Genomic DNA, 18,033 nt, shown 5'->3' with positions numbered 1-18,033 from the left:
CTGCGTTTAAATGCGCTTCTGCAATTCTGAGTATCAGCGCAATATTGTTGCATTGTGTTTCGAGTGATTGTCAATGTAGAGTTGCTCATTTGTAATAGATTCGAGCCTTTCTGTGCACAGAATAGGGCGCTAGAATCTTCCTCCACATGCAAGGGGAGTTTCTTTGGATGTAACATTCTGTAACTTCAATTTCAAGGTCCGCAAATGTTCACACAATCATGTAACCTGGCGCAAAACGTCACGATCTATCCTACGATGAATGTGCCGCCCTAAGGGCACATTAGCAGACAAATCAGTCACATGCACACTGCAATGATGTGTTTAAGGTTGCCACTCCTCTTCTGTAGACACAGGTGGATTGTTTTGGAAGTGAAAACCAAATTCACTTAAAATATATTCTGGTGTGTACAGAAGCAAAACAACTAGTTTGAGCATCATGTTTGGCCACGTCCACACACATCCATTGTTTTGTTATAAAACTGTTGTCAGTTTCCGATCATCGTTTTCCAAAGTAGGAGCTTTTCAAAGAGTGTTTTCGAACCGCTCCATTTTCGTTGGAGGAAAACGGCATTACATTGTGGGTAAAAGCCGTACATGTAGCGCACTATGCGTTATCAAACATTAACGTTATCAAATATTAATGTGGACATTAGAGTAACAGATAATGAGCGCTTTTGTCAGTTGAGGTTTATTAATAGTTGCTGGATCATGATTTGCTTTGGTTGCTATTTTCTTTTGATAAAAAATAGCTAACACCAAATGGAAAGACAATTCTTGTATATCAAATGCACTTTTTGGGGGTTTTCTAATGTGGGGCTGCAGTTTGCAGGATGTCAGGTTTTGATTTTTCATCCTTTTTGTGTTTCCTCACGTCACAATTGAACAATCAGTGCACTGACGTCTGTGTTCACTTCAACACCTCTACAGAATACTGTCTTGAGTCTCACGGAGCGTGTGGTTTACTTTTGTACACGTACATGGCTTTTAGGGTGGGCGGGAGGGGTAATGGCATGTTTCAGATACAATGAATGAATCAAATATTGTAATATAAGCATAATTGTGCACTTGGAGAATCTGTTTTCATTGGGAACTAAACAGTGCTGTTTTACTGTCTTACTGTTCGTGTGAAAATCAGGGGAAATATCAGTGAACGTACAATGGTGTGATTTTAATCTTTTTTGCCGCTTTTGAATTGGTTATGAAAGTAAACGATTATAACAGTGTATCTAATAAATTTCGACACAAGTTGTGCTTCTCCGTCTTTATTCTGGATTTTCTTTTTTTTTTTATGCAAATTAATGTTCTACCTTGGATACTATTTTTTTTTTTTTTTTTTTTTTTTGCAACAAGGGTCAATGAAATGGGATTCCCACTGTCTTGGAAAATCTAGGAATATCTGGGAGTTTTAAAATGTCTAAGCCATAAACAATAATGGAAAGCCATTGCTTCGCATCAAAACATGCATCCGGTGCAGACAGTAAACGTAATGGACATTTCTATAGTGTATACACATTAAAAATAAATCAAATGTTTCTTGTATTCTTGATCACTAGAAAATGCTCATTGTGCATGCTATATGTCTCTGTCTCTCTATATCTCTCTATATGTCTCTGTCTCTCTATATCTCTCTATATGTCTCTGTCTCTCTATATCTCTCTATATGTCTCTGTCTCTCTATATCTCTCTATATGTCTCTGTCTCTCTACATGTCTCTATATGTCTCTGTCTCTCTATGTCTCTATATGTCTCTGTCTCTATATATCTCTCTCTATATGTCAATTCAAAAATGTCTCTGTCTCTTTATGTGTCTCTCTGTATGTCTCTATATGTCTTTGTCTCTCTATATCTCTCTATATGTCTCTGTCTCTCTATATCTCTCTATATGTCTCTGTCTCTCTACATGTCCCTCTATGTCTCTATATCTCTCTGTCTCTATATGTCTCTGTCTCTCTATATGTCTCTCTATATGTCAATTCAAAAATGTCTCTGTCTCTCTATATGTCTCTATGTCTCTCTGTATGTCTCTATATGTCTCTGTCTCTCTATATCTCTCTATATGTCTCTGTCTCTCTACATGTCTCTATATGTCTCTGTCTCTCAATATGTCTTTCTATATGTCTCTGTCTCTCTATATGTCTCTGTCTCTCTCTATATGTCTCTCTTTATGCCTATCTATATGTCTCTCTATATGTCTCTGTCTCTCTATATGTCTATGTAGTTACGTAGTAGTTACGATGAATGGGAAAGTCATAGTGATTACTTGATTAAAAGCTGTGAAAACCCTGATGACATGAGTTAATTGCACATGCAAGTGTTGGGTATCAATATGATATGCTAGATTATAATCTGAATTTCTGACTAGTTTTCATCTGTCTGCAAGTACCTGACATCACCATTAGATGGTAATGTTCCGCTGTGCCAAAATAACAGGTAACTATTTCTCATGGTGACTAGATGAAACAAAAATAACTGTCTTTTGCATTTATTATGAAATTATTAGGTATTTCACAAACATATCAATCAACAGATGACAGCTTATATTTCAGCACAAAGGTTTAGTTTTATTGTAATTGAATTGAATGCTTTACCACCAAAGATAAACTATATGACCCATGCAATAATGAGTTCTAAAGATAAATCACAATCACCAGTTACAGCAAATGAACCCTATAGAAAATGGATTAATTATCTCTGGCTGTCATTTGTCACAGCTTGAAAATGAAGCTTTTTTTCATGCATGTACTAATTTTCTAATTAACTGCAGCATATTCACTAAAGTATCTCTGGGTACATAATAAATATAGATCATCTGTTTTGCATATGAAAGAACTGAATATGATTAGATTTAGACATTGACGTGTTTTGTCTAAGTTTTACCCCTTTATGCTGATAAATTAGTTAGAACTGAAATTATATAATGAAATGTGTAAATTAGATATCTGGATAATGTTTCACATAGGCGTAGAAAACTCAGAAGATGAAACTATTGGAAATTCAATGTTTATTCAGTTAAATATTTAGATCCCAGTGAAAATAAGAAAATTGAGAGCTCATGAAAAAGGTAAATATCGTTGAAGATTAGAACGTTTTTGTTTCTTATGTTCATTATTTGTATCTGTTTATATTTATAAATTATTATATTTTGAATTGTGATCATATCCATGCATTAGTGCAAATAAGAAGCCTTTTTTTTTACATGTAAAATAATGAAACATCATTAAAAAAGATATTTCAGCTTTGTTTATCTATTGTATTTAACTGCTATATATATTTATGTTTAATATATGTTTAATTGTGTGTAATATCTTCAACTTTATCTCTTTTAGACTTCCTTAAATAAAATTCCTATATCTGTGCGTCAGACCCAGCCCCCGGTGCAGGACACTCCGCCCTCTGCGCATGTGTCCCTGTGTCGGCATTGGTGAGAAATCAGCGCTGTAACAAATGAGGGAATGTCAAACTTGTTGCCGACAGCCAGGGGTCAACACATCCTGCACGAGCAGAAATGAGAAAACCCTTCTGGAGCCTGAACCATTGGATGAAATAGCGTGGACTGCACGGACATTATCCAAGAAAAGGGCGTTTAATTTCTTTAGAGAGCGCGTATCATACTGTGACAACAAAAGGGATCCTGGGCTCTCCAGGTTATAAGACGCGCGCGCACATTCTACGCTCTCATAGGACTGAACGGACGCGCAAAGTTCTCTCTAGTGGACCTTACATTTATTTGCTTTTTTGATTGCATCAGAGTTTGTTTTTATTATTCAGAAAAATTATTGAGCGCATTGCATTGGAAATACGAACATCGGACAAGCTCCTTTATGCGCTCGTTTGGATTTGGAAACGTTACGCATCGAACAATAATGTCAACGAGGATTTTTGTAACATGTGCGTTTAACAGAATCGTTCCTCAAAGAGTACATTCATATTCCCATGCCTCGTGGATTAAATGCTGTGCGTTTTTATGGTGGAATTGAGGTATTTCCAATGAATGGCTCTTGAGATATCTTACTTTCACATCATTAACTATTAATGCAGCATTATCATGCATGCACGTGACATGAAATACTTTACTTTTTGCTAGGAATGTTGTTATAAATGTATAGTAATTTACATTTTTAAATTGGCTCTTAGCATGGACCCCTGAGAGACACAAAAGAAAAAAATGATTGAGTCCAAGCATCGAAAATGGAGTGGATTTTTGCAAAGGATTGTTTGTTTTAATTAGATTTTTTAACTCATTGCTGCAATCAAACAAAGGAATTTAAGTCCAGTGGAAATTAAAAATGAACTCTAATTATAATAGTGCGGGATTCCATATGAAAGGGCCGTCAGTGGCTGTGGAGCCGATGATGGGCCCCCTAAATGAATCCCCCATGCCGGGACACAACTTCATCTCGAATAGAGCCCAATATGGATTCCAGACTCATGGCCATGGGGATATGCTCAGTATGGGAGTTCAGCCGCAACATCAACTCCACATGCAAGGACCGTTCAACCATCAACCGCCTAACCACGAGCAGCATTCACATCTGTACCAGGACAATGTGCCCTCCTGCCTGCATGGGGAAAGACACATGGGCTTTAACGGCACCAATGCAGGTCACCCGCACATGTTTGAAGCAGGATTTGGTCAGCAGCTCACAGAGGCGCAGCCGCAGCAACAAAGAATGGCCACAATGCCTGATTTTCAACCTCACGGACACCCTAACGGTAACAACGCAGTTCCAGCTCCATGTTTGCCTCTAGATCAGTCGCCTAACCGTGCAGCGGCGTTCCACGGCCTGCCCTCCTCCTCACCTGAAACTCACAGACTTGAACATTACAGGCTCTTCCCTCAGGGTAGGATGGGTGGATCAGAGCATTGTTTTCCCTGTGATCCTCTATCAGGGAATTTTGATATGATGGGTTTCTCTACTGTGGACTCCTCAGAGCCCAAGCTCTCCTATTGTGACACAGGGAACCAAGTGGTCGGGGGCCCTTTTTCCACTTGCAATCGAAATGGTTCCCGAGGGCCCATGATGGGTGGCTCGAAAGTCGACCAACAGCTACCTCAGCAAAATGTGTTTTCAGACAGATTTGGAAATAGGGGGAAAATGGATCCAGGGGTTAACGCTAGACACCACCTCATGGTGCAGCAAAGAGCCGGACCTGTTGATAGACAGAACCCTGGTTCCCCCGCCCTTCCTCGGTTTTATCACACTCCGGACTATGTACCGAACAATACAGACATTCAAGGTGGTGGCCCAATGGCCCACGTTCAGCATAGTCATTTGGAACGACCCATACATAGACTGAACAGCCACAACATGCATCCCTTTGGGGAACCAGTATTTGATGCCCCTCAGGCCCCTCACCACCCTCACCTTAGCTCAATGCCCTATTTGAATATGGCAAAAAGGCCACGGTTTGATCTCCCAGATGGCTCTGCTGGAGAGAGCTGCAGCCCCCTAAGTAACAGTTTACATAATCGTACCGGTCTCGATAACCATCTCTCCCCCTCCGCTTTCCCCTCTCCCATGGGGGACTTCACATCTCATGTGATGGATGGGTTTCCATCAGGCCCCCTACCTCTGAGCTCCAGCCCACAGCAACAACAACAGCCGCTACAGCGGCGGCAAAATGCTGCGATGATGATCAAACAAATGGCATCCAGGAGCCAGCAGCAGAGATTGAGGCAACCCGACCTGCAGCATTTAAGCCTCCACGGGGATGTTACATCAAACGGTATGGGTTGTAGAGGGCCTCTGGGTAGCGTGCCTCAGTCAAATTTTGAGAAAAAGCACAATTTTCATGGAAAATTTGACAGTCCCCATCTACCTCAAGAAAACTCATGGTTTCCAGAGCCGCAGCAGCACTGTAGGGAAACAAACACTCATGCCTTAGAGCAGACAGAAAACGGACATAATATTATTTTTAGACAAGGCGTCACAGGCATGGACATGCAGTCTTTGAATTCTCCAGGAGCGCATCATCCTTTTGAAAATAATGTCAGCAATTCTCTGCAGATGCAGTCTCCTGATGAGGGAAACATGCAGTCGGGCACACCCATGGATAGAAGGCCGGCTGAATTTGGAGGAATTGATATGAGGAGGCAGCATAGTTTCCCTCCTGGAGGGCAGAATCAGCAGGGGGCCCCCCAAAGCAATCCTCCAGGATTCAGCAACTCTCCGGGGAACTATCCCCCCCATCCTGAATACCTCTCCAGCCAGCACCTGTCAGTCAATAAGCTTGGGGCCCTCTCTTTGGGGAATTTGAACAAAGCCAATACAAAAGACAGTGTGTTTGGCCAAAGCTGTCTGGCAGCTCTTTCCACGGCCTGCCAAAATATGATTGCCAGCCTTGGGGCCCCGAACCTCAATGTGACTTTTAATAAGAAAAGTCCAAATGAGGCCAAACGCAAAGCAGGTCAGGTTGAGCAGGACATAAATAGTAGTGGCACTAGCGGAGCTTGCGGCCCAGGGGCAGAGTATTTCCAGAGCAATGCTTCTCAGAATAGTCAAACGCCTTGCTCTGGGAATAACAACAATACAACTTCAGGTCAAAGTGGTATTGGCCAGATGGCGAAAAGGGAAGCGAGCACCCTTTCCCCAAACAACAACATGGAGTCTGGATGTGAGGGGAAAATGGCAACAGGCAACAGCAAAGGAAGGGGGAAGAAGAGACGCGATAGCGGGCACATAAGTCCCGGAAACTTCTCACCCCCTTGTAACCCTGTTGTCAGTCCAAGTCAGCAAAGTTCCACTTTGAGCATGGGCATGGAGAGCAGAGGTAAAACTCCAGAGAGGCCCCTGGTCTCCCCTTCCTTCGGAAAACCTGACCTTGCGACCTCGATGGACAGCGGAATTCAAAGTGTGGGCAAGTCGGATGGCGTTTCACCATGCATGGATTATTTGGAAGAAGCCAGCCCTAACTACAACAACGAGGACGCACGACCTTGCAGAGCTGGCATGATGTGTAATTCTGAAAACAGGGCCTGCTATGGTGACGCTCCGTGCATGGAACAGGTGCGAACGCCATTGAGCAGCACAGGGCAGGATGAGGTCCATCCTCTGGAGATTTTGCAGGCTCAGATCCAGCTGCAAAGACAGCAGTTCAGCATCTCTGAGGACCAGCCACTGGGAGGGAAAATGGGCAAAAATGCCAACTGCCAGAGTGGACTAAACGGGGAATGCGCCCTGACCAATTCAAGCCTGGTTGCAGGGAAGGGCTCTGTGAATACCACTGACCTTGACACTCTCATGACAGAGCAGCATGCCACCTGGTATGTCCCTGGCAACAAGGCTCTGATAGAGGAGCCCGTTAATGACAAGTGCCTGGGATTCTGGGATCGAGCACGAGGCCAAAGTGACAACAAAGAAGGTAAACTTCATTGACTGTGAGCATGATGAATTGCTGTTTTTATGGACTGTTGAGTTTACTTTGATGGCTTAATGGTTGAATAATGAACAACCATAGGTAGCTTAACCTCAGGCAAAGGGACCCATTTACAATTAATCTGTCACCCTGAAGTGAGCTTTAATTAGCACTCTTTAAAACACTCTGTCTTGAGCTGATAGAAAACAGGATGCAAAACAATTACTAACCTATTGACAGCAGTGAAAATTTGCTCTGAGATTGTTTGGCACTGTAATTTGGGGGAAAAAAGGTCAGTTTGTTATTAAAAAAATAAAAGTTATATATATATATATATATATATATATATATATATATATATTAGTCTATTTTAGGATTGTAGCCTAAATGTAATTATTTTGTATTAAATCCATTGTTATTAGTTTTAATGATTTATTATTGGATTTACTGACCCAGTTGAATAACTGTGACGTTTTTGTTGACTTTGTACATTTGACTGTAATTATTGGCAATAAAAACCACAGTTCATGTTGTAATATGGTATTACTATATTATTAATAATATTATTCATATTTCTGACATGGTTGAATTCAACACAAGACATGTAAGTAACTATACAATGTTGAATTACAACAATTTACCCAAACGTAGCCTAATTTTAGGTAGCAGAAAGATATTCACTTTTCTGTAGTCTTTAATCGGTTCCTGGTATTTTTACCTCTGGTTTTCTGTATCAAACGATTTACTGGAAACTTTACACGGCCGTTTAGATATATTGTCAGCAGTATAATATAGTAGGTCATACAGACACACAGCTCCAGTTCTTTGTTATTTTGGAAACAAACGTCATATTAGGAGGTTAATGCAGCCAAGTTTGCGATTAATTTGACTAAATAAACACGTATGAGCTCGAAATCTCGCTATGAACCCGTGAGGCTGATAACGGCGCAGCGCGAAGGTTAAACACATATCACGCGCGTGGCTAGATTTTGGCGCGCTTTTACCTCAGAATTAATTTGACTTGTCACCTCGCGCTTCTTTCAGTAAACCAGATATCAGATATGTCATAAATTGATATGTGTGGCGTCACAATCATAAAGGGACATTTGATTTTTTTTTCTCTTTTTTTTTTTTTTTAGGGAATGTTTAGGTTAGAGTTGAGCGAGCGAACGAGTATGAATTATTGTCTTATTAGCCTAATAATATATATATATATATATATATATATATATATATATATATATATATATATATATATATATATATATATACTTGATATCTCAAGGTTTATTTTAAACATCCAAAAGCTTTGAAATGGAGCCCTCTCTCTCTCTCACTCACACACACACATACAGCACAGAGACCACAAATATTTTCTTTTTTTTCCATCTGCCTGGGGTATTGAGTTCCTTTGTAATTTTCTTATTGTTTTTTTTTTTCATTATTATTATTTTAGTTGTTTTTTTTATTAAATGCAGTAGCTTTCTCTCTGTGCACATTGGGTTTTGTGCATTTTTTTTCTTTGCTGTTTTGAGAGAGAGAGAGAGATGCAGTTTTATCTCATAATTTGTTATTATTTGATTTTTATATCTAAATTTTTTTATGGTGGTTTTACATTCCGTCATTTAACCGCTTGAAGAGACTGCTAGATATTTTTGCTGTATATAACTTTGCAATAATAATATTTAAAAAAGGTATTATTAAATGCACCTTGAACAAATGTAGAATAGATTTTGCAGCATCAAGGCTGTTATCAGAAGGCAGTCCGGTTGAGAGCAAGCTTGCACATCAGAAAGTCATAGCTAACGCCAACTCAGAGTGTGTTTTTTACTGTTTTATCTAATAAATAGAGAAGGATGTCAGATGTAATTTCTCAAACGGGGGCTGTCGGATATTCCGACAGCTTTGTGGCTTTGAGAATAAACACTATAGGCCGGGACAGACAGAAAAACAAGGAGACGATACAGTGGCCTCCTGGGAAAACCGACTCAAAACAACACTCTAGAAACAAGCTGAGAACACAGGTATAAAGATGCATTTTGTGAGTAAGGGACGCTATTGATGTGAAAAGAAAAGAGGGCTTGATATCTGGGTGGAAAAAATCTGCAAACATTGTTTGCTCAAAACTCAGTGTAACTTGCAGGTCCTTTCCAAACTTCCATATCTTTGAACGTTTCCCCATTTTTCAAATAAGCGGCATATCTCAGTAGCTCTTTGAAAAAATCTGCAAACAGTGTACACTCCAAACTCTGTGTAACTTGCATATCTTGTATAAAAAGCATTGTTATCTTTGAACGCTCCCTCATAATGCAGACAGCTTAATGCATTATCTCTTAATGTGACATCAGTGCAGACGTGCAATAAAACGTGACTTATTATTTATCTGTTATGGTTATAGTCACTATTTACATAAAGTGTGGGCTCTTTATAATTAAATGTAGTAAATGTAATAACTAATCACTCTGGCTTACATGATTGATAGCAATTTGTCAGTGAGCAGTTCACACAAATCCACGTCTTTTAATGGGTGTTTGTTTGCAGAGCAGAATTAATTAGTGTCTTCTCGTGTCCGCGTGGTACACAGCATTTTTCCATGAGGAATGTCAGGGTACAAAAAAAAACATGATCTTGTCTTGCTTGTCTTGGCATGTATTAAATTCCTTTTTTGAATTTTGTCAAAGGACAGGCCTGTACCACCAAAGATGCATCAGCAAAACCAAAGCCTTTGCTTTGTGCATAATCGCTACATGATTAACATTAAGGAATGGCTTTCCCAAAGATGAACATTTTGTCATTGGACATTGACGACAACTTTAAATTGAACATACACTGTGCATGCATGCTACATCTAAACGAATAAAACTAGAAAGCACATTAGAGTTGAAACAGCAGCAGTGAACTAAATGTTTTGCTTCAAAAAGAGAAAGTGACCTATTGCCAAATTGAGGGTACGCAGGGTTCAAGTGAATCGTTTAAATTGAACCGTCTCACTAAAACGAATCGTGTTCTCAACGCAGAATAGAACTGAATCATTTCTTTCAGTCGGTTCAAGTACGTCAACTTAGCGAAAGATTCACTTCAATGTTTAAGTGATTTAAATGCACGTTTGATTCCTCGACTCCATTGCAGCCTTCACAATTCAAGGTGACAAATGTAACGTTTTGTGTTGCTACAGCGATACTCGTTAAAAATGTAGCTCGCCGCTGGGAAAGTTTGAAAATAGTGGAGCTATAAATTGAAGTTAAGTTACTAGCATTGCTACTTTTAGTGAACGACTCTCAACACTATTAAAAACTGCATTAGTGTGTAATGAGCCTTGTTTTTAAAGGAGCAGAACCATTACTGATAGGTCATCCCTCAAGCACCGAGCCAAGATGTACATTTTCCGTGTCACCTCATGTGTTGTTGTTTTCATACGTGTCTCTGTGATCATTAATGTTCCTTCTTAGCAACCCCACCCACAGAAACATAAACCAACAACTTCTCCCCCTCATTTGTAAATGACCAGGCAAAACTGAGAGCTCGTCTGTGGACGGCATATGGGGTGTTGCTTTTCCATGCGTATGCTTTAGTGCATGTGTTGCGCTGGCCAAGAGAACATGTCTAAGAGCCAGACAGAGCAGTCAACCATCCAGACGGGGCCTCTCAGCTGGCCCGATTTCCCAGTCCTTCCCCTCTCCTAGCTCCAGGCCCGGCACTCATGAAGGCAGGCCCTGTCCGTGGCAGTGGAGGTGGGGGGAACGGCCCCAGGGTTCTGATGTGAAACTCCTTCAGTGCTTTGGGCCTTCGAAAACTGTGAAAAGCTCTTTCATATCCCTTGACCCCGCTCCCGTGCGCTCTTTAAAATATTTTATAATAATTTCGTTCTAATTTGTCAGTGGAAATTCAAACTATATAACAGCATATAAAAACATGTTCTAGAGGGACTAGTTTATGTAAAAGAGAACGTCATGCCAAGCTATTTCCATGCTCTTATGTGGGGAGGCACACGCTGCGTCCCCTGCAGTTCTATTGGCTCGCGTTTAGAGACTTGGAATATAGCCGCTTAACAATGATATGGACACCATCCCAGCATTTGAGTAATGAAGTCTGCACTGTCGAGATGATTTGCAAGATGTGAGTTTTAAGGCATAGCTCACCCAAAAAATTAACATTCTGTCATCGATTAGTTAATCTCAGGGCATTCCAAACCCATATGAGTTTCTTTTTTCAGTAGAACAAAAAAGGTGAACTTTGTAAGAAAATCCAAGACGTTCTTTTCCATATAATGAAAGTGAATGGGGACTGGGGCTGTCAAGCACCAAAATTACAATATATGCACCATAAAAGTATCATTGAAGGAGTTCAATACACGTTAAGCTCAATCGACACTGGTGATAAGCACAATAAATGATTTCGACACGTCCCTCCTTTTCTTTAAATAAAGGAAAACATCGAGTAGACAGTGAGACACAATGGAAGTCAATGGGGCCAATTTTTGGAGGGTTTAAAGGCAGAAATGTGAAGCTTTTAATTTTATAAAAGCACTTGCATTCATTCTTCTGTTAAAACTCATGTATTATTTGAGCTGTAAAGTTGTTTATATCGTCATTTTACAGTCCTTTAAGGGTTTACTAAGGGGTTGATATGTCGTCATGGCAACGAAGTTGTAAAATTATATATATATGATTTTACGCAGAAAAGTATCACACTAAAATCATGTGAACACACATTATGTCATGTGGCTATACTTTTGAAAAAATTTGTATTTTAATGTTTACAAATTGGCCCCATCGTCTTCCATTGTAGGTGCCTCACCGTAACCCAGATTTTTGCTTTAAAAAATATAAATAAATATAAAAATGGACAGACGAGTCTGAATAATTCTTTTGAGGTAATTAACATTATACCACAAATGCTGTTGATTGAGCTTCACTTGAATTAAACCCAAAATATTCCTTTGAATGAAATTTCTCCATATAACGTGTTATATTCCAAGTCCTTGGAAGCCTTACAATTGGGTGAAGTTTTTAGCAAATAACATCTTAAAGTTTCTGTCATGTGGTTTCAGAAAACAGACTGCGAATGAGTCATATGGACCACTTTTATTGTGCTGCTTTTGTTGTCATTTTGGAGCTTAACAGCCCCATTCTCTTTCATTTTGTGGTGGACTATTCCTTAAAATGAATGTTCAAACCGTAACAAGTATGCTTTTTTTGTTCTCTCGTATCTCCTCGCAGGACATGGGTAGGAGCGCTCCTCAGACGGCCATCTGTGGCTCCTTAGTGTATCACTAAAAAGGTAAGACGATAAGGAAAATCGGATTTATCAGTCATCGTAGGCCAAGTCGGAAGAGTGCAACAGTCGGCTTTCGAAAGTAAAAATCTCATAAATTTTCCTCATAGAAAAGCGAATAAACTTTTCAGGACATTCTTACAATCCAAGATAGTATGTTATAGTGTTACATGCTTCTGTAGAAGCCACAAGTCAGTATGATTTCAACTTTATTTTCAATTTGTTTTATTTAATAGCCATAACCCTTGTGAAGAACTACACTACCAATAATTCTAAAGTGATATTGACCAATTGGAGAAGTCGCTGTTACTATGGAAACTCAGCAATGAGCTCAGCAGCGACTGCCCTCTCTCAAACTACTTCATATTTATGCATTTATCAGATGCTTTTATCCAAAGCGACTTACAGTGCCCTTACAGGGACAATCCCCCCGGAGCAACCTGGAGTTAAGTGCCTTGCTCAAGGACACAATGGTGGTGGCTGTGGGGATCAAACCAGCAACCTTCTGATTACCAGTTATGTGCTTTAGCCGACTACGCCACCATTGTGTTTTACATGTGTTTTATACATCAAAAATGTACCTGTTTTTGACTCATTTACTAAGTAGATTTGAGTGCACAGTCTTGTACCTTGTGTCTTTCTCAGATTGTTACATTTTGTTTTCTATTTTTACTTCCAATCAAAGCTCATAATGATGTTCATTATTAACTAAAACATTTGTTAAATGACGTAGAAAAAATCCCAATGGGAAAAAATTAATGGGAAAATTACTTTGGGAACTAAAGCTGCTGAAAAAGTGGGCAGTCACCGTTGCACTCTATTATCGGTACTGACTTACATGATTTTCTCGGAATGAGCAGTAGACATCGCCATCTGTCTCGCCAAATGATTCCACCCTGTGAGTGCGACGACACCCGTTGCTATTTCTGGGACTTGTCTGCGGTGATTCCATGGCGACAGAATGACTGACATGTGTTGCGTCTCTGTGTGCGCTCTCCACAGGTGCTGCATGATCTCGCTGCGGGGGTGTGTTTGGGACCTCAAGGAAGCCAAACGTGGAGCCCGGAGTCTCGGGATACGAGGTGGGGGGGATGGAGGGGCCCCTCTGCTTCTCTCGCTTCCAGATGTGACTCTTAAGTCACCCAGAACAACTCTAAACCACTTTGAGACCTTGCTGGCTGCTTTCTGAAACTGTAAGGATGATGGTTGGCTTGGTGTTTTCCACCAGTAATTGGATACTCTTCTTTGTCTAGCACCAGAGAAACCACAAAGCATTCTGGGTGTCCAGAGAGTCTTTGTGCCAACAAAATCTCTTTGGATTCACAGGAGACGACGACACAATGGAATACAGGAAATGCACAAGCACACCAAACTGGAATTTTGGACAGCTAGGCTCAATTGCTTTTATTTTTTAAAGCTGGGTTTTCCATTTTTGTTTGGATTACCTCATTTTTTTTAAGACTTCCAATTGAGGGTTAGTTTCGTTAACAAGATTGTGCTGCTCTCTCTGTAAATATTTATTGTCTTTGTTTGTTCTACGAAGCTCCTTTATTTGTGTCAGAACATTTCAGGAGTCTTCTATTGATGGATAGATGCGAACCCCCCTCCCCCCACCCCTAGTCAACATTTAAAGAGACAGTTCCCGCAAAATAGAAAATTCAGCCGTTGTTTACTCATTCTCCTGTACTTGTATGCTATTGTTTTTTCCCGAGTGGAACAGAAATGGACAATTTTTAAAGAATCTTTAAGCAGTTCTGGGCATTCGATGATAGTTCATGGGTGATTATCACCAAACATGTCAAGAAAATGTCTTATTTTACTTTTTCGAATTTGCATAAAGAAAATGAAGACTTACTTTTAGGGCCATCAATGTTTTTACATTATGACATTTATTTTCCCCCTTAATTCTCAACGCAAATTAAAAGAAATACAATTATATAAATTCTGAAGTATGCATATGTCATAGTTGTAGTCACTTTGGACTGGCTTTACATTTTAGGCTAATTTCAATAAAAAAAAAAAAATCTTAGTACAACAGAATCATCATTAAAATCAAAGATATTAGTAAAAGTAAAGTGTCGAGTGCTCTGAATATAATGTTACAATGCAAAAAAATCTTAATGGTTTGAATGTCGGCTTCGATTTCGTTATGCAAAATAAGTGCATAATCCTCTTTTTTTTTTTGTATTGAGGTTTGAGGATAAAAATGTCCGGGACGTTTTCTTGACATGTTTCATGAACCGCCCTCATAAAAACAAAAACGCCAAAAAAGCGCAATAAACATATAGTCTACATGACTTAATACCTATTAATCGGTGGCTTCTGAAATCATGTAGTAGCTTTGTGTGAGAAAAATTATTTTCACCTCAATTTACTGGTTCGGTTACTACACATGTGAGAATATCAGCGAATACTAACTTTAATATCTTTCTGTTTCTCAAACAAAGCTAGCGTATATCTTCAGAAGACTTGGAATATATAAGTCACTTGAGCTATTTTTCTGGTGCTTTAACAGGTGATTTTTTTCTTCTTCTTTTTGGAGATTTTTATGACAAGAATTGGACAAAAAAATTACATTGTTACGCTTTTCCGTTCCACGGGAAAACATGGGGCATACTGGTTTGGAACGGCATAGGGGTGAGTAAATAAAGAGAGAACTTTTGTTCCTTTAATACGCTTTTTTTTGGTTGCGTCATTGCCATTTTTGTTCTTTTCTCTCTTGTTATCGTAATTAAAATGGACGAGAGAAATCCGACAGTGTGCCGTTGTCCAATAAGTCTGAATTCATTCACACGAGATGTGTTATAAAGCTTCCCATTCTCTCCGAGGTCTTCAGCACCAGGCTCTCCATGTCTGTGGTGGGTCAACCTTTTGACTTTGAAAGGCCAGTGGGGGGTTCTCTCCTCTCCCTACTGTTTTTGGAAATGTGATATTCACCCTGAGAACATCCCATTGTGACCCGCCTGGCCAGCATCGGAATGCCATTGTTTCAAGTCGAAACTCTCCTCTGCTTGGGTTTTCCCTCTCTACCAATCCTCCATTGAAATATTGAGCTTCCCTCTGCCTTTAAACCAACTAACGGTGAATATGTTTAGTCGGAATTGGCAGGCCATTCAAGCGAGGACAATGCTTGCAGACAGAAGAGTTTCCTTTTAAGAAAATAGGGTTTCTTCTAGAGAGAATAAGGGTCTTCAACCAATTTTTTGGTCTTCGACACATCTCTGTTGTTTTCACGTTCTACCTCTTTTTCTCCGTTTTTCTCTCATTATTGTGATATACACGATGCTTAAAGTGACATTATTTGTGCCCGCAGAGTTTTTTGTAAATAACCTGTATATTATGAATCAGTTATTAACAATAAATATGTTGTAAATGATGCACTTTTCCAACGCTTTCCTTGATTTGACTGCAAAATCCCAGCATGTTTCTCGTAAGGTAACCTTTGCAAAGTCGCTGTCATTTAATGAAATATTTATCTTCAGAAATGTGCATTTTTTTCCCAAGAGAAAACCTAAATTAGCACTCTCTCTACTCCCTATATTGGGGACTACTGCTACTTGAAGTTCTCAAATGGCGACGGGATTGTTTTAAAAGCGGTTGCTGTATGATTACATCCAATTTTATTTGATTAGGGGGCACTGGGTTTGAGAGATTGCCTGAGAAATGCTGTCTTTATGTTTATTCTGAACTAATCTTAAACAGTGGGAAAATAGTTTTGAAAAAGACTGGGAGAGAGAGAGAGAGAGAGAGAAAAAAATCTGAAGTCAAATGAGGAGATTGTTTGTGAGATGCTCGACTACAAATCTCCCTTGGTTTGGACGGGATGGGTAGTAAAGTCCCAAGAGTAATTCTGAGGAATTGATCGTGATTACTTTGGTATTTATTATGTCCATTATTGCTTATTGATAGTGGAACTCAATCTATGATGTCAATAGAAAGTTTTAACATACTCATAATCATGATTTTGTATGCAAATCATCCACATAGTTTCCAAAACTCTTTATTCCTAGAAGAAAAGAAAATACACACACAAACGAACGCAACACTTGCTGATTACAATTCAAGCAGATGATTTTATGTTGGACATCAAGTGGCGACCCAACATGGTACCAGATTTATTTATTGTACAAAAGTGCCCTTAAAATCTCGCAAATATTCTTGTCTTTGCATAAACACGTTCTTTGTATCACGCAACTCATACATTCGCTCTAGTCTTGTGCAATGGAGGAGTCAAGCCATGGTGACTCTGATTCCCAAGAGTGACGCACCGTCTAAGAGATGGAATCTTTAACAGGAAATGCAGTCTGAAAAATGTCCTAGTGCAGTTCGACCGAAGGTGCATTTTCTTTGGCCGGTGTTGCACATTCTTGCTCTTGTTTTTCCAATATACTGGAGCTGCAGTTAGACAGTTTTCCCATTTGGAGATGGCTGCAAAGCTCTGCTTTTACTATTGTTGATTGTCCTTGTAAGACTGCTTCTAAACGTTTGCTTTTGTTTTTAGTATTTAACAAAAAATAATTTTATTTCAGATATCTTTTTGTCATCAACCACATGGAAAAAACTTTGCACACAACTCGCAAACATACTTGTCTTTTAGTTTATTTTAACTGATTTATTCTTAAAAAGTGTACATTTGTTTTTTATTATGTATAGAATGCTCAAATTTGATTGGTAAACTATGCATAATAATGACTAAAGTGTCCTTCCACAAATTCGGCCATCTTGGTTCTAGAAGTTTTTTTCCCTTAAATGTTTTCCATAGGGATTTCATAAAGTCATGAACCAAACCAACCAGCTCTGAGGATAATCACAACATCACAAACATTGATGTGAAACTAAAAGGTATTTGGAAAAGGTACATGACCGTGTACTTAATGTTTTAATGAGGGAATCTCATTAAACTACAATCCCATCCAACGCATTGTGAATATAATATTATTAAAAATAATGGATTTAAAGTTGTTGATTATAGCTAAAGTATTGAAACATCATTTTAAATGTATTTCCAAATATTCAGATATATACGAATATGTAAGTAGTGTGTGAGTGTAGGAAGAGCGACTCGATTGCGTCGTTTACAGTGCGTCAGGGAAGTGGGCGGTCACTGCAGAGCACTTTTGGTGCACTTTGTTCACTCCTATTCTCTGATTGGTGGATCCTTTTCCTTCAGCATCATGGGTGGTGTAGTTTTTCACCTGGAATTCTGCCATTAAACACAATTTTAAAAGAATAAAGTTAATAAAAGCTTGGAGTGATTGCTATATAGAATATACCATTGATTAACAACCTCAGAGCTCAAGATACGATTCTCTGTAAGGGTTTTTAAGTTATCCTTAAAAATCAATTTGTCTATGGAGAAAACAAATGGGATTTTTACTTCCGGAACCGGTTGTGCTCGGTTAC

At 39.2% G+C, this 18,033-nt stretch overlaps 1 protein-coding gene across 2 annotated transcripts; it reads left to right on the top strand.

The window, feature by feature from the left end:
- Positions 1-3,474: 3,474 nt before the first annotated feature.
- Positions 3,475-15,974, top strand: LOC127636233 (transcriptional activator MN1-like). Of its 2 annotated transcripts, XM_052116675.1 has the most exons (4): positions 3,475-3,978; positions 4,135-7,362; positions 12,576-12,636; positions 13,633-15,974. In XM_052116675.1, the coding sequence occupies exons 2-3, from the start codon at positions 4,287-4,289 to the stop codon at positions 12,584-12,586; spliced, it is 3,087 nt and encodes a 1,028-aa protein (XP_051972635.1). In that variant the 5' UTR covers positions 3,475-3,978; positions 4,135-4,286; the 3' UTR covers positions 12,587-12,636; positions 13,633-15,974. The 2 variants fall into 2 exon arrangements, with proteins under 2 accessions (XP_051972635.1, XP_051972634.1); XM_052116674.1 differs by having other exon boundaries at positions 3,475-7,362.
- Positions 15,975-18,033: the final 2,059 nt, after the last annotated feature.

This window comes from Xyrauchen texanus, chromosome 43 (genome assembly GCF_025860055.1).
Source record: "Xyrauchen texanus isolate HMW12.3.18 chromosome 43, RBS_HiC_50CHRs, whole genome shotgun sequence".
Lineage (NCBI taxonomy): Eukaryota > Metazoa > Chordata > Actinopteri > Cypriniformes > Catostomidae > Xyrauchen > Xyrauchen texanus.
The sequence above is the reverse complement of the archived record's forward strand: the minus strand, read 5'-3'. Positions and strand labels throughout refer to the sequence as shown.

Excerpts from the sequence above, each read along its gene's own strand:
- LOC127636233 (XM_052116675.1), top strand. The coding sequence starts at position 4,287 with ATGAACTCTAATTATAATAGTGCGGGATTCCATATGAAAGGGCCGTCA.